The sequence below is a fragment of the Sander vitreus genome, chromosome 9 (genome assembly GCF_031162955.1).
Source record: "Sander vitreus isolate 19-12246 chromosome 9, sanVit1, whole genome shotgun sequence".
NCBI lineage: Eukaryota > Metazoa > Chordata > Actinopteri > Perciformes > Percidae > Sander > Sander vitreus.
In genome coordinates, this window is record NC_135863.1 from 9,078,033 (window position 1) to 9,095,455 (window position 17,423).

At 39.9% G+C, this 17,423-nt stretch overlaps 2 protein-coding genes across 4 annotated transcripts in view; one reads left to right on the forward strand and one right to left on the reverse strand.

Annotated features, from left to right (window-relative positions):
• The window catches only part of fcho1 (FCH and mu domain containing endocytic adaptor 1), a 58,127-nt gene extending 42,196 nt beyond the window's left edge, over positions 1-15,931 (forward strand). For all 3 annotated transcript variants that reach the window (XM_078258586.1, XM_078258587.1, XM_078258588.1), the window contains 14 exons: positions 366-390; positions 558-614; positions 1,628-1,679; positions 2,505-2,629; positions 3,836-4,930; positions 7,136-7,242; positions 7,537-7,726; positions 8,276-8,390; positions 9,019-9,174; positions 9,261-9,393; positions 10,110-10,306; positions 11,203-11,267; positions 13,799-13,966; positions 15,614-15,931. In XM_078258586.1, coding sequence (XP_078114712.1) covers positions 366-390; positions 558-614; positions 1,628-1,679; positions 2,505-2,629; positions 3,836-4,930; positions 7,136-7,242; positions 7,537-7,726; positions 8,276-8,390; positions 9,019-9,174; positions 9,261-9,393; positions 10,110-10,306; positions 11,203-11,267; positions 13,799-13,966; positions 15,614-15,642 — 2,514 coding nt within the window. In that variant the 3' untranslated portion in view covers positions 15,643-15,931. The remainder of the gene's footprint in view (positions 1-365; positions 391-557; positions 615-1,627; positions 1,680-2,504; positions 2,630-3,835; positions 4,931-7,135; positions 7,243-7,536; positions 7,727-8,275; positions 8,391-9,018; positions 9,175-9,260; positions 9,394-10,109; positions 10,307-11,202; positions 11,268-13,798; positions 13,967-15,613) is intronic.
• arpc5b (actin related protein 2/3 complex, subunit 5B) overlaps positions 1-16,738 on the reverse strand; it is a 174,358-nt gene extending 157,620 nt beyond the window's left edge. The window contains exon 1 of the mRNA XM_078258596.1: positions 16,728-16,738. The gene's annotated coding sequence lies outside the window, so the exon portion shown is untranslated. The remainder of the gene's footprint in view (positions 1-16,727) is intronic.
• Between the last annotated feature and the right edge of the window lie 685 nt (positions 16,739-17,423).

Consider the following 17,423-nt stretch of genomic DNA (forward strand, 5'->3'; position numbering starts at 1 on the left):
GTAAAATGAATCTGTTAACAAGTTTTGTCGGTGTAGCCAAAGCCCGATATATCTTATTTATCAACTTGTTGTCCAGAAACTATTAAAAAAAAAAAAACACCACTTTTCCACTGGGTGACATGTTCCTTTAATACGATGAACATGGGCGTGTAGATTATTTTAAGCCTTTCTGCTGTAAATACTCACTAGAGCCCCAAATGCATGTTTGCAGTTGAAAATTCTACTCCGAGGGGAGTCAGAAAGTACTGAAAGAAGGATTTATTTGTTGTTTATGGGATTTTTTGACAATAAGAAAAATATAGAATAACCCCATCCTTTTCTTTTACATGAGTCCACTGTATTGACCAAGTCTGTCCTCTTCTCAGGTGTCAGTCAAGTGGCATCTCTCCAGTAAGTTCAGTCAAATGTGTCTGAATGTTGTGTGTTTATGAAGTAATTTTCAGTGCTTCTTAATGTGCAACAAATCTCTTTCCTGCACCATAAATCAATAGGAAATATACAATAGTCTGTGTACTGTATATAATAGTACAGACTTCTGAAAGCTGTTGTGTCTGCAGGAAACTCAAGTACTGCAGGAGGTCGCTCAGAAGAGGGCGAAGGTGCCTCCCACAGGGGTGAGTCTGACTTTAGTCTCTCATTGTTTATATCTATCTATGTGTCTGTCTGTCATGCTCTTCTTTTTATATATTTTTGTATAGAGCTGAAACGATTAGTTGATTACTCAATCAACAGAAAATGACTGCAACTATTTTTGATATATTGGAAATTGGACTCTGGGACATAGTAATGGGATTTCTTTTTTTCTGATGTTCTATAGACCAAAAGATGAATTGATTTTCAAGAAAATAATCAGCAGAAAATCATTATTAGTTGCAGCCTTAATTTTGTACCAATCTGTACTACAATGACAAAAGATCATCAGTCATGCAGCGTTAAAGACTGTCAGGTTACTTTTAATGGAGGTTTGAAGTTTCAATCCTTTTATTCGTTCATGGCTGTAATTTGATAAACCATTTTGTCGCACACAACCACTTCTGTAGGAATAAAGTGATTATTCTATCCTGCAGCATCGCTCTACCTCCAGCCTGTTTAGCCCCCATGTTTCCCTCTAGGCAGAAAATCTCTTCATTGGCTGACCTTGCATGAACAGCCACCCTCCATTAGTCACACCCGGCCCTCTGCTCGTGCTCCACAGCATGTTTTATCACTGACAGGATCGTTAAACGCCAGTAGGTCAGGCTGGAGGTTACAACCTGCTGCTTCACAGCAGTGGGGAGTCTTTCTTGTATGTCCAGAGGCAGCAGGATTAACAATGAGCGTCTGTTTAAAGTGGTTGCTCTGCAGTGACAGCAGCAGCAGTGGCTGGAGCTGAGTGAGACCAGGCTAATTGCTGGTATTTATCACAGAGAAGGTAATGGCTGATGGGTTTTCCCCTCCTGTGTCTTCCGATCTCAGTCGATCTCAGCCTCCCATCAACGCTGTGACAAAGAACACCGTGCTGCTGATTAGTCCTGATTAGGGAACATCCTCTGCAGTGAGTCACTGTACGTGCGTGTGTGCGTGTGTGTGCGTGTGTGTGTGTGTGTGTGTGTGTGTGTGTGTGTGTGTGTGTGTGGTCTCGTTTCAGATGGAGAGCAGGAGGGCCTACACAGGTCCACCTCCAGTCCTGATCACAGCAGGTGAGACAGCTCTGCTTTTCATGTCTGTCTCTGAGCGGTGCAGCGAGGATGACATATGTGGAGGTGAAATTGTGTCATCAGTGGCGTTTTCAGCGGTTTGAGGCTCTTCAGGTTTCCTCCTCACAGTCTTTCCACTGTCACCATCCTTGTTTCATTTCTGTCCATCTGCCAGTGTTTCCTTCATCACCCCACTTCTCTCATTGTCTTTTCCCTCCATCTTAAATTCCTCTGCAGCTCAGACAGAGCACCAATGTTTTCTTTAATTTGATTTTAGTTGTTTTTAAAGAAAAACAAAATAATAAAACAGACCAGAGCACCTTTTGCAATAGATGCAATGCATGGTCAACATTACACCCATACATGGTCCTATTGCAAAATCATGTGCATTCATCTCTTACAATAACAGGCTTTCCGCATGATTTAGAAACCTGACTGCAGGAATTTGCTCTCATACAGCCACAATAGTGTTAGAGAGTTTCATCACTGATGTTGAGTGATAAGTTCTGGCTTGTAGTCGGTGTTCCAGTTCATCCCAAAGCCGGTGGATGGGGTTTAGGTCAGGGCTCTGTGCAGGCCAGTCAAGTTTTATCACACCAAACCATTTATTTATGGACGTGGCTTTATGCAGGGGCGGGGCATTGTCAAGTTGAAACAGGAAAAGTCTTCCCCAAACGGTTTTCATTTTATTCCTACATCATTTACAACCCCCCAATTTCCTCTTCTCTCACTGACACCCACTTTTCTGTTTCGCTTTTATCACCTCTCCTCCTCATCACTCCGCTCTCCCTGATCGTCTTCCTCATTCCCTCCTTGTTTCTCCACCAGGTTGAGTTCAACAGCATCTGGTTCAGACAGTCTGTTTGGCCCACCGTTAGAATTGGCCTCCAAGTCCAAAAGCTTTGATGGTCGGGAACAACTCAGAGAGCAGAGCGCTTTTGGTGCCTCTGAATGTAAGAATTGTTGTTGGAATATTTTCTTTGTCTGTTCATGTTGATATCGTATTGGCCCAAATATAAAACAATCTCCCCTTTTCCAACAGTTTTTGGTTCAAATAATCTAGTCCAGGTGGGAAATTTCCCTGAGGAAAAAAAAAAGAACCCTCTTCCGTGAAGCCTTGAATTTATAAAAGTAAAACATGAAATAGTTAAATAAACGATAAACATAAATCCCTCATTTCTGTAGCTTATCTGCTTCACTGGCAGTTAGACATTCTTTTTCATTTATTGCATTTTAAACTTTTATAATAAGTATAAAACAAAAACACAAACAAGAGGCAACGACACACAGACCCCCCAACCCCGATACACCCACTGACATACGACATAAAACGAACAAAAGAAAAAAGGTTGCCAGAGTAGCAAACAATTGTCAAAGCATGCCTAGATATGCTGCGTCTTCATTGCTGTGATGGAAATGTCCATACATTGTCATAGTCTGTGGATGTACAATGATTATCATTTAAGAGGAACTAATATTAAGCCACACTGAAGAGTGGTACATACATCAAGAAAACATTACTTAGTTGCGGCCGAGTGGATTTGCTTTCTGATGTAATCAATAAATGGACCCCAAATCTTAACAAATGTACAGTATAACTCAGATGAGCAGTACTTAATCTCCTGCATATAAACACAGGAGATCATATCAGTGAGCCACTTCTTAAAACAAGGCGGGGAGGTAGATTTCCATTCTCTCAAAAATAATGCCTTTAGCTATAATCATACAAAACATTAAAGCCTGCTGGCTCTTAAATGGCAGTTCAAAAACAGCAAGTACACAGTCTGGGTCGATTTGTTTCCCAAGATTTTTACTTAGTAAAAGAAATATTTCCTCCCAACATCCCACATTTGTCCTATGATCCTATTAAGTCAGGTCTCCATCCCCTCATCCCAAAGCTCATCAGATAACTTAGAACCAATTTCCTTACTCCAAGCTTCCCTTAGAGAATTGGTATTATCCAGAAAATAATATTGAGTTATATTTGGGCCAATATTGTACCTTTAGGTTGATAATGTGTTTTATTTATTTAACTTTTTTGTACTGAAAGTTTAATTTACAACTCCAGATCAGTAATTGCATCTTTATGAGTTCTTTGTCTCTACCGGTATTTTCTGCATTGTATTGATGCCCTGTAATGTGTTTGATGTGTGTGTCAGATGCTGCCTTCTCGTCCGACTCCTCCTCTCCGGAGAACGTTGAAGACTCTGGCCTGGACTCACCTTCCCATCAGCCCCTTGGGCCCTCCCCTGAGCCGGTGGGTTGGGCGGCTTGGCCTCCTGTGTCACAGAGTAAAGAGCAGACACAAACACTGGGACGACCTGCGGACCCTTTCCTCTCTGTTTTCCGTGACCCCTCTCCTGGTCGGAGTCCTCACCCGCAGGACCCCCCCGCCAGCGTCTGGTCTGTCGCCTCGTCACGTCCCTCTCGTGTCCCCCCAGATATGGACCCCTCATCTATGCGGTTCCCTGCTTTCTCCCAGTCCCTCCCCCCACCTGAGATGGAGTCGTCGGTGTGGAACTGCAAACACATTCCCCCCGAGGACCCCTTCCTCGCCGCGTTTGAGAGGACTGTCACCCAGGAGACTTTAAACCTGTCTGACGCCTGGGCGCGTCCTCCGCCTCGCCAAACTCAGGGGGGTAGGGGGATGGAGGTGCGAGGGGACCCATTCTCCATCGCCTTCGCTGACACCAAGACACTCCCAACCTCATCCTCCTCGTCCTCTTCATCCTCCTCTAATCGTAAAGACAGAGACAGAAAACGAGATCAGAGCCTCCCTCCTCCTGTTACTTCTGATGACCCGTTTGCGATCACAATGATTGGAAGCCCAACGCACCAGTCGTCGATGGCTGCAGCAGCTGGTTTGATCCCTCCACACAGCAGCAGCAGCAGCAGCAGTGGTGGTGGCTCTACCAATAGCAGTAGGCTGGTACTCGATGCTAATTCAAGCTCTTTGCCCGCAGCTCAGCCCAAGAAAGAGCTGATGCACTGGAACTCTGTCCACAACCCGTTTAGTGAAAGTGTCTTTGGAGTGCTGAGCAGCTCCAAAACACAGGAAGGAGGAGGGAAAGGAGAGGGAGGAGGAGGAGGAGAGAGGAGGAAACATCGATCATCAGATAGTGAGCCACGCAGGAACGCCCCTCCACTCACGAGGCACTCAGGACCACAGGAGGATCTGTGTTTTTCCACAGATAAAGATCAAGACTGCCTGGATCTAAACACTCAGATATCATGCAGTGTCAGTTCGCACAAGGGTACTGATTTCTTTTTTCTTTTCTTTTTTTGGCATTTCAGGTTTTATTGTGGTTGGCAGCAAGTCGATCTTTACATAATTACAGGGTTACAGGAGGAGACATTATTACTAAACATGCTGTAGAAAATAAGAAAATGCATAAACAAAAGTGAGATAACAACCAGTCAACAATATGATGAAATGAAAAGAAACAAGTGGTTCTTAGCTATGATTTGAAATCTATAAGTCAGTGTCCCAACAGGAAATCCCATCTGCCAAACTACTAATACTACTACTACTACTACTACTACTTTAACCATAAATAGTGTCATAGGATGCTATCTTTACCATTACATATGCATCCATTTCCAAAGCAACATACATATAAGGTACAATCCAAGCCACGGTAGATCAAGGAGTAGCCTTCGAGAAGAAGTGCTGCAACATTCAGTTGCATGATCCACACGACACAAGTGCTACAAGGCTGCAGGTGTGTGTAACACATTAGACACATTCTACACATAGATGCATAGCAAGTTACATTTTTTTATGATTAACATTTTTATTTTATTTATTTTAACAACAACATACAATGAACATACATCTCCCCCCCCCCAGTCATCACCACCCACCCAGACAAAAATAAAGAAAAGATACATTAACTACAAATATTCAAGGACATACAACAGCATAATAACAAAATAGACACACTATAAACCAAATAAACATATGTATAAATGACCACACATCATCAAGTGATTTGAAGACATCACCTTGGGCTTTAGTAAATTGTGATTGTCAAAAGAATTTTGACTATTTTCTGACATTTTGTAGACCAATCGATTTAATAAAAATAATCATTAGTTGTATTCCTAACTGACTTGGTTAGGATTAGTTATAAATCATATAAAAAAATTATCATTTCATCATACATAGCCTACATCTTTTTCTCAGGAAAGAAAAATAACAATTAAATAATTACTTTCTAGTTCTTACACTCCATAAAGTCTTATTGACAAGTACATCAAATCAAAAACTCTGACTGTAAAAGAACCAAAGAAATCCCACACATTGTCCATTCCTTGTACTTACTTTATTAACAACTAGGGCTGTGTATTGGCAAGAATCTGGCGATACGATGCGATGTAAATGGACTGTATTTATATAGCGCTTTTCTAGTCTTAACGACTACTCAAAGTGCTTTTAAACAGTACAGGAACCATTCACCATTCACACACATTCGTATACTGGTGGCCGAGGCTGCAGTACAAGGTGCCACCTGCTCATCAGATAAACACTCACACACATTTACATTCCGATGCACAGCATCGGGGGCAACTCGGGGTTCAGTGTCTTGCCCAAGGACACTTCGACATGGGACTGCAGTGCCAACCTTCCAATTGGCAGGCGACCGCTCTACCACTGAGCCACAGCAGCTGGGTCACGATTCAATATATTGCAATATATTTCGATACTGTGCGTAAGGCATTATATTGGGATAATTTTAGAAAAACTAAAAAAAGACATGATGTGCATAAAAGTCAAAGAAGTTTACTTTAGGTAAACAATTCAGTATACAGAAAATCAAACTGCCAGTTTGGGATTGTGGTTCACAGGATCTTAGTGAGCAAATTTTTATATGCTAAAGTAGGCCAAAGTTCAGCCGTAGCTACATTGTTAGCTTCTAGCAAAAAGTCAGGCACCGCTAGGCACTGTTAGGCAAGGACACTAGTGGTGTGTCTCAGCATAGCCATCTAATGGTAGGGGGTTTAAACAAAACATAAACGTGAATCACTGTCTTACATGAATATTTTTGCACGTAAATAAAAAATTAAAAAAATAAAATCGATATTGTGTTTTTGAAAATCAATACAGTATTGCAAAATAAAATATCGCGATACTCAAGTGTATTGATTTTTTTCTTACACCCCTATTAACAACCTTCATCCGGTAAATTATTTGGTTCTTTCTCACTAAAGAGCACAATCTCTGAAGGATGTTGAGATACCAACAGGATGCTAAATCCCTCAATTAATCCAATACAAATCAAATGTTATGAGGTTTTGCGCCAGCTTGTATTTGGCAGCGCGTCTCGTTCAGCTCGTCTCCGGCTGCTCTGAACACGACTTCTGACTGATTTAAGAGGATGTCTGTCTCTTATAATCTTGTTCCACTGTGATTTCACATTTTTTCTTTTAGTCACTTTGTGTGTTTGTGTGTTTGTAAGGTTCCAAACACAACTTCAGACAGGACACAACTGAAGTGGTCGCAGCTGCACCACCGAGAGCGACCCGGGCCAAGAGGACTTCAGGCCGACTCGGCACCTGTGAGAGAGTGCGTTAACAGCTCAGCTAATTTAATAAATAGCTATTCTCTTCATATTATGTTCCCTCTAATACTCTGTTGTGTTATTTTATTATAGATAATTGTAAAATCTAACTCACTCCAATATAATAGTCTTGTAATACTGTAAATATTACCTTTCTGAGGGTTCTAATGTTTCTAAAATGTCAAAATGATAAATATCATATAACCAAATTTATGTAAACTGTATAAAAGATATAGATAAGATACATTTTTTATTGTCTGTTCACACAGAAAATGTTCTTGCCAATATTTGTGTTTCAGTCCCGGTCTCTGTGCTCCTCCCCGCTGCCGGAGCCCAGCCCTTCCCTCACCTCCTCCTCCTCCTCCAGCCCCAGTGATTGGCCTCAAGCTAGCAGCGACTGGTGGAGTCAGAACCGAGCGCCCAGTCCTGCCAGGGCAGGACAAGCCTCACCGCTGCCCTACCAGCACCAGGACCACCAACAAAGACAGTGTAAGCCTCAGCGCATGAATAAAGTTACACCACAGGATGGATGTTTGAAAGTAGCGGCAAGGTTTCTGTTAAAGTGAGCATTCAGCTTCAAGAGAGACGGATATACTTAAGTTGTTTGAGGGTTTGGAAGATACGCTTATTCACTTTTTCGCAGAGAGTTAGATGAAAAGATTGATACCACTCTCATGTCTGTACATTAAATACTGTATGAAGCCACAGCCAGGAGAGTTTTAGCTTAGCTTAGCATAAAGACAAGAAGCATGGGGAAACAACCACCCTGTACATCCAAGAAAAATCTGGCTCATAACCCCCTGGAAAACTGTGATTTCATTAAACAATCAAACAAACAAGATATAACGTGTTAATGAGCTTTAAACGTGCTGGCCTTTGGACAGAGTGAGAGTGGTACCGATCTTTTCATCTAATTTTCAGCAAATGAGAGTATTTCCCAAAATGTCGTACTCCTCCCTTAAACATGATTTAATTCATGTAAAACTCATTATATTGACACTACTGTATATAATGGATTCCCACATTTGTTCTCCACAGTGCACCTGTCCCGAGGCCCCAGTCCCATTTCCCTTAGCACGCAGGAGGCCTGGCCGGTGGCAGCAGCCATAACAGAATATATCAATGCCTACTTCAAAGGTGGACAACACAACCGGTCAGCATGATGCTACTTACTAAAAAAATAAATCATGCACTTCCTCTGCTCTTCAAAAGCAACTCATCTGATTTTACACAGTGTTTATAGGTCTCGCAGAGTTTTACTGCACATGTAGAGCTGCATCTGATAAATTGCATCAAGTGATGTCACAGGTCGAGTCTGAAGAAGTTTAAAAAAGGAAAGAATGTGGGGGTATGGAGTTATAAAAAAGTGAGTTTACCAGACCTCTGTAGCTCGCTCCTCATCTCTGCTCGAGGATGCAAGGCTGCAACACACCCGAATCTCCAACTGTTGTGGTGAAGTTGCATTGTGGGTAATGTGGGCGGCAGGTTTTGACAAAGAAGAAAGAGTACATGAAATTAAAACAAGTCAAAATCATCTGACTTTATTTCCAAAATACAATTGATTGCATCTTTTGTTAGACCACCCTGTCTGGTAATCGCCCATGTCTTTCAAACTCTCTGCTCCCAGTTTGTACAGGCATTCTGTTAGCTGAGTAGAACTCCTCTTGACGGGTAAACTGATGTGTAAAAATGTGAAGAAGTTCCCATTTAATGACATCTATAATGCCTATTTGTTGGCAGCTTCATTAACAGGATTAATTTGAGTTTCCTACTTTCTCCAGCTGTCTTGTGAAGATCACAGGCGACCTGACAATGTCGTTCCCTGCTGGCATCACCCGGATTTTCACAGCCAACCCCAACGTTCCCGTGCTCAGCTTCAGACTCGTCAACATCTCAAAGATCGATCACTTCCTGCCAAATCAGAAGCTGCTCTACAGGTCAGCTGCCGTCTGCATGTTGAGTCACAACTTTGTTTTTTTACTGTAATGCGATCCTAACCGTCCTCCTGTCTCTGTCTCTACAGTGATCCATCTCAGAGTGACCCAGACACCAGAGACTTCTGGTTCAACATGCAGGCTCTGCAGCTCTACCTGCAGAGAGAGGCTGAACTCAACCCTCAGGCCTCTTACTACAACGTCGGCCTGCTCAAGTATCAGGTCAGGGTTTAAAATGCTAATATTTTATGCCTATTTCAATATAATTTCTCCTTATCAGTCGCACATCTTGGATGGTGTTAATTAAAACGTCTTTAAGATAATAAACATTCAATGCTGATGCTTTATTTTGCAAGTCCTTAATTCCCGAATAATGTTCTAATGATTGACAAGAAGTTTACTGGAAAGAAAATAGAATTAGCTCCATTTAAGTAAATCTTCATACACTATTCGTTTATTATTGGAAAATGTATTCTTTATACCTGTTGAATTTTATTTTTTGGAGACAAATGTTGGTAACCCTTTACTTGAAGGTATCTACATAAGAGTGACATGACACTGTCATGAACACATGAACCCTAACCCTAACCATAACTTGTCATGACAAAAACCGAATGACACTTAATGACAGAAGCATTATGTCATAAACGTTTATGACTTGTTTATAATGTTTATGACACGTTCATGACAGTGTCATGTCACTCTTATGTAGATACCTATATATACCTATAAGTAAAGTGTAACCCAAATTTCACATTTCTGCTGTGCTGGAGGACTCTGTGTTACCCTTTGACTTGAAAATGTTTTAATTGAACACTCTTTTTTTCCCTCAACTTACCACAACCAAATTAAAAGGGTTTCCTTGAAAACATCTTTGGCAATTATCAGGAAATTCTTAACAAATTAGGGACCCACAAAATTCTCCAATGTTTCCTTAGGTGTCGTCTCAGGACCCGGGACGGGCTCCCCTCCTGCTGTCCGCAGAGTGTCAACGCAGCGGCACCGTGACCCGGGTGTCCCTGGATTACCACTGTTGCCCTGCCACCGCACCCTCCACCCAGCTTGCTGCTGTCCAGGTGCTGCTGCCATTAGACCACACTGCCACAGACCTGCAGTGCCAGCCACCCGCCTCCTGGTGAGTAATGCTGTAATATTTGGACAGATAATGAGCAGCCTCTGTTGACTGTTAACTGTCAGCCGCCTGTAACCGGTTTAGCAGGAACCTGCCCTGTTATGTACTTGAGTCAAGATTATTTGTAATGCACAAATGGAATTGAACCATGTAATCATAAACATTTTCATGACATATTTGATCAATCGCTTGTTCGTCTGATTAGTCGACTAATTGTTTCAGCTCCAGTGTACCTTCAAAGAATCTAATCAAATTAAAATAACTAGTGCTTGAATATTAGTCAACGAATCAGTTAGTCAAGCAGTGGAAAGTATTGATTACAGATGAATAATTGACTTCATTCATCAAGCAACAAGACTTGCTAACTTGCTAATGTTTAGCAGATACAATGTTGACCTTTAGCATGCAAACATTTGCTAATTAGCAAAGTACAGCTAAGGCTGATTGGAATGTCATTAGTTTTGCTGGTCATTAACCCAAATATTTCACAAATTAAAATGACTTGCTAATGGCGCTAGAGGAAAAGTTAGAGTCATGAATGTTGTAACAATTCATCCTGAGGGAGACATAAAGGTCTGTGTATGTTGTTTCCAGCTTCTGAAATGTGAGGATTTTTTTTACTGTTATTCTTGTCTGTTTTTTTTTGGCTCTATTATTATGTAAATTGGAAATCTCTAACATATCTCTTGTGATCGGCATTTTTCACTGTTTTCTGACATTTTACAGTATATACTCAAATAATAAAAGGATTAATCAATAATAAAAATTATTGTAAAAAGAGTCCTTACTTGCTTATCGCTGGTAACACGTAATTTAAGAATTTGAGGATGACTGTGATGGTGCAAGGTGGAGACTAAGAAGCAGGTTAGACCTGAGTGACTATTTATTTGCCTCTGCAGGAACGCTGAGGAAAGACGGCTGCTGTGGAAACTCCCCAACATCTCCCCGACCAACCATAGCAAAGGTCAGAGCTCTACTGCTGCTCTCAGTTTGCCTGTTTGCTTTTTTGTACCCCTCATTGAACAAGGACAGTTCAATAAGGAGAGAACAAAACATACACACAAAGATGCACATACTCACACCTTGACATCTAACTGACCGCTTGTTTTGTGTCTATCATAAGCCGCCACCTAATTCTTATATTTGCCTCCTCATTAAAATTAGTGGCAGAATTATTTTCTACTTAACTGCATTCTTGTCAGATTCACATCTATCTATATTGTTTTAGACAAATTAAGGAGAGAGTAATTGAAATCTCTGCACTCCACTTCTCTTTAAAAAAACTAGTCTGAAGGCGTATCATATTGTTGTAACAGCAGCATTAGAATTTGAACGTGGCAGCTGCTCTCATCAACTGACAAAGGAAAGCATAAAATGCTCCTCCTTTGTGTCAAATTGAGCGTTGCTCATATTTCACGTCGTAAATGGTGCACAGATAAGAGACGGCGTGTAAAAGAATCTTCCAAGGCTCTAATTTAAGATGGGAAAAATATAACACCCACATTTCTTCTTTTTTATTTTATTCTGTTTTTAGTTTTCTTCATCTAATGATATATTTTTTACCATGATGTGAAGCTGCATGCTTGGAGAACAGAGAAAAAGAGACTATTCATAGTTGTCAGTAATGGATAGGATGTTAAAATGTTTATGGTTAGAAGATTTCTCTGGTTTATGAGCCAATGACAAAGCACTGAAAGGTCACCATAACTCCTCCCATCCTCCAAACATTTTTTTGTTTGTTTTTTAATCTCCAATCTCATCTCCGACGTCTCCCACAGCCCTATCACATGGGCTCAGATACCAATTCATCAGAGCCGTAATAATAATAGGCATAATATTAAAGGTCCCATGGCATGACATTTTCACTTTATGAGGTTTTTTAACATTAATATGAGTTCCCCCAGCCTGCCTATGGTCCCCCAGTGGCTAGAAATGGCGATAGGTGTAAACCAAGCCCTGGGTATCCTGCTCTGCCTTTGAGAAAATGAAAGCTCAGATGGGTCGATCTGGAATCTGCCCCTGATGAGGTCATAAGGAGGAAGGTTACCTCCCCTTTCTCTGCTTTGCCCGCCCAGAGAATTTGGCCCACCCATGAGAGAGAGAGAGAGAGAGACATCATGGCTTGGAAACAAGCGAAGCATGGCAGTTGATCAAGGCCACACCCCCACCCTCCATCTTACCCCCCCTCTCTCCTCCTCAATAGTATTTAACGCTACAGACACAGAAATGGCACATCCTAAGGAAAGCTCATTGTGGGACTGGCTCTAGTGGCTGTAATTCTGCACCAAGGCTGAATTTCAGGAAAGAGACTTCAGATACAGTATTAGGGGACCAGTAAGGCCTATATAAAAGAGACTTCAGATACAGTATTAGGGGACCAGTAAGGCCTATATAAAAGAGACTTCAGATACAGTATTAGGGGACCACTAAGGTCTATATAAAAGAGACTTCAGATACAGTATTGGGGGACCACTAAGGTCTATATAAAAGAGACTTCAGATACAGTATTAGGGGATCACTAAGGTCTATATAAAAGAGACTTCAGATACAGTATTAGGGGACCACTAAGGCCTATATAAAAGAGACTTCAGATACAGTATTAGGGGACCACTAAGGCCTATATAAAAGAGACTTCAGATACAGTATTAGGGGACCACTAAGGCCTATATAAAAGCATCCAAAAAGGAGCATGGCATAGGACCTTTTTAAACTTTTTTTATACAGCACTCAAAATAAAGTAACACAGTGCTATACATGGTTGAACCAGGATTAAAACATTTCAGGACTCCAATGAGGCAAATAGAATCAGACAATTAAAAAATGGAATAAAATACCCAACAATACAGTAATATAAGAAAAGAAACTATAATAATAAAACAGATGAGCCAGTATTAATAAAAAACATTTTTGTAAAGATAGGTTTTAAGAAGAGATTCAAAAGATGTCACTGATTCTGCATCTTCAGTATTTTACTGCAGAGAAAATCACACAGAATCACACACAGATGGACACGCTGTTGTCGATTTGTTGCCTATATAAATCCATACAAAACATACAATTCTGTATTTGACAATGTTTAGAGGTCTCTCCTCTTCAATGGTCAAGTTTGCTTTCAAACTGTTACCATTTGGAAAAGCAGAAGCTGTACGTTTAACAGTTTATCCATTACTTTCAGCTTGTTTGCTAATTAGTCTTCTTCTTAGAACCGTCTTCAAATATGTTATTTATTTTTCAGTTTTCCACCTGTCGTACTATATAAATTTTCACTGAAAGGCAAGGATGTTTTCTTGTTGAACAACAAAGTAATCCAGCACTTTACTCTGAAATTTGAGCAGTTGGATCATGATCAAGTGGTTTGTGAAGTGCATGGAAAACCTGCTTCTTTATGATAATTATGATATTTATAATGTTAAAAAGACACCCACTGTATTTTTGACCTTAATCCTTCAGCTTTCTCATGTATCTGTGTCTCTCTGCCTGCCGGCGGTGTCCCAGGCTCAGGTACTCTGTGTGCCAGCTGGCAGTGCCTGGAGGTCCCCCGTGGCCCTCCGCCCAGCCTGGCTGTTCAGTTTGTGGGCTCCGGGGCCTCGCTGTCGGGCTTGGACGTGGAGCTGGTGGGCAGCCGCTACCGCATGTCGCTGGTCAAAAAGAGATTTGCCACAGGTGACACTGAACTGGCACACTTACATCCATATGACATTATAGTATTTAAAAGTCTTAAACCGCATTTTCCGAGGTATTACATTTGTAGCATCTTAGCACTCTAGACACTATGAAGACATTCTATTTTTTATGACACACTATACTATGACTCTTTTGTCACACTTTTATGACATACTATACCATCACTTTTGTAACTTTTGAATGATTATTTTTTTATGACATTCTTACGATATACTATGCTATGACATTTCTTTATCATTTTTATGGCATACTTTTTTACGACTTACAGTTATGCTATGCCGTTTTTATGACATATTGTACTGACTTTAAGCACATTTCTATGACATACTATACTATGCCGTTTTTGTGACTTTTATGACATACTATACTATGACTTTTAATTTTTTATGACATACTATACTGACTTTTTAGCACATTTTTATGACATACTTTACTATGACATTTTTATGACTTTATGACATACTTTGACTTTTTTTATGTCTTTTTTATGACATACTATAATTTTTTTGTGACTTTTATGACATACTATATACTATGAGTTTTTTTATGACATTATATACTCTGACATTTCTTTATTAGTTATATGACATACATTTTCATGGCATACTTTTTTACGACATACTATACTATCACTTTTATGACTTTTGTGACACTATATACTGTGACCTTTTTAAGTTTTTAACGACATACTATGACTTTTTATGACATTTTTATCGCACTTTTAGGACATGCTATACTATGACTTTTTTACAGTGCTGTCAAACGATTAAAATATTTTAAACGTGATTAATCGCATTAATGTCGTAGTTAACTCACAATTAATCGCACATTCTTAATGTCCCTTCATTTCTTTTTGTCCCATTATTTTTTCTCATTTTAATACTTTTATCAACATGGAAAAGTGGATCGCTTGCTTTGTGCAAATGCTTTTTTTATTGAAAACAACATTGGCATATACTGTAGTGTTCAATTTCACACTAACATTCTCACTTGGAGCAAATAAGCTCCAATGGAACCATTTTGCAACTTTTTAAAAGTAAACTTTACATTCAGAATCTTATTGGCGTCTCGCCCTCGCCATCCACTCAAAGCGTGACGTTAGCCCACTACTCTTTGGCCGGCTCGCAAGCCCAAACAAGTGTGTGCGGCATGCCTGTTGTTTTGTTCCCGGTCTAGCTAGATCCGGTGTGGTGTTGTAGTTTTTCTAACGTTACTAGTTGTTGCAACAGCATGTGAAAAAAACTACAACGTTTGCTAGGCCAAACGATAAAAACAATTGACGCTGTTAAAATCGGTTATTAACTGACAGCACTACTTTTTTTTTAAATTATATTTTAAATTACATTATAAATTATAAGCATACAAAACACGAAGACAGATTTATGATAAATACGATACAATAAAAGAACAATCAATGGTTAAGAAATGGGATAAGTTTAGTGATTCGTTAAGTGGTTTATTGTAACTAAAATATGTTAATTTTGTTCAAGGTGAATGTTTTAACAAACAAAATATTCTATGTTCAGTTTCACTAAATAATGAAGTTGCTAGAAACATTTTACCCATACTGTATGTCTACTTTAGGTTGTGGCTTATTTGGCGATGCATTCCCATTTTGTTTTACAGGGAAGTACTTGGCCGGCTGCTCCTTGTGAATCGTGTAAAGGATCATCACTGCAGGTTCAGAGAACTTTGCACTTTTTTTCTTCAACCGAGAGCCGGACAGATGACTATAGTAAGACATTAAAACTGAAGACTGACGGCTCAGCCTCGAAGGACAATGTGCACTTACTTCTGACAGTGTCCTTCTGTTTTAGGACCAAGCCGTTCTTCTTCTCCTCTAATTTAAGGTGTGTGTGTGTGTGTGTGTGTGTGTGTGTGTGTGTGTGTGTGTGTGTGTGTGTGTGTGTGTGTGTGTGTGTGTGTGTGTGTGTGTGTGTGTGTGTGTGTGTGTGTGTGTGTGTGTGTGTGTGTGTGTGTGTGTGTGTGTGTGTGTGTGTGTGTGTGTGTGTGTGTGTGTGTGTGTGTGTGTGTGTGTGTGTGTGTGTGTGTGTGTGTGTGTGTGTGTGTGTGTGTGTGTGTGTGTTCCTGCCTTTAGCAGGAGGAAAGGTCTTTTTCTATTCAATTTCCTCTGTTCATCGTGTTTTGAGACTGCAAACTGAGCTAGATGTCAGAACTTTTCTTGAATTTTAGAGGAAAGGAAAATATAGTATGGCACCAAGTTGCCATGGAAACTAGGATTTTTATGTAAATACTGTATGGAAGAAATCTCTGGAGCAACTTAAAAGATCAAACAAGTCAGTAATGAACAAAGATCTTCTACCAAACCTTAAAAAGGAATGTTTGTAAATCTGCTGTTTGTTCCAAACCAAGGTTTTGTGATGTTGATGTTTGATAAAAAAATAAAAATAAATGTGCTCAAATGTCTTGGTTAACACCAATTTATTACACATTGTAACCCAAGTACAAAATACAGCTGAACTATGCAGTTTATTACAGACCATCATCTGTCCTTAGGATAGTTAAAGTGTAGTCAAGAACAGGTTTAAAAATGCACAAAAATAAGGGTTCAGTATACTTGTAAGAAGAACCAAATCTAGTTCAATAAAAAATAATCCTCCGCCAAAAATCTAAAACAGCCTTACAAAACATTACAAAGTACACACAGAAATTACTTTCTCAAAAGCACTTGAAGGCAAATTACTGTGACAGGCACAACTTACAAAAAGCCTTAAATAACTCAAGCTCAAGGATTCTCATCGCTACAACAAAATCATCCGGGGGAATTAACCAAACCAATTTCAACACAAAGCTGACATTTCTCTTGTTACAGTTTGATAGCGTACTCGGGCGCGGTAACGCCACAGTAATAATTGAAATTTCATACATTGAACAATTGAGATTGGAAACAAATTTACCACACACGCCAGTCTAATCAATTACACATCAAAGCATTTTCTTCTGATACAATGTGACCAACCAAGTACAGTGTGAGGAGAGAGATTAGGCAAAGGCCGAAGGCCACAGAGCACAAAGTTTGTACATCATACAAAGAGATTATATATATATATATATATATATATATATATATATATATATAATTTATTATGGACAAACTCCCCCAATAACACACTGTATTTTTCTATCTAATTCAAACAGAACATAAGACTTTAATCTGAGTAACAGCATGAGGTCAAAGTATCTGAAGTCAGGGAGCGTGTGCCGGCTCAGATGCCAACGAGATCCTCTTTCTGTGTAAGAGTTTTGGTTTTACAGGTCCATTGCTCTAACTTGTATTGATTGATCCGTTTTAGATGAAATGCACAACCACTTTTTAATCAGGAAATGAGGCTCAATGAGAGACCAGATTCCAGTTTAGGTTTTAACATCCCATCTCCATTAAGTCAATTACTCTGGATGTATTCCCAACTCTCTG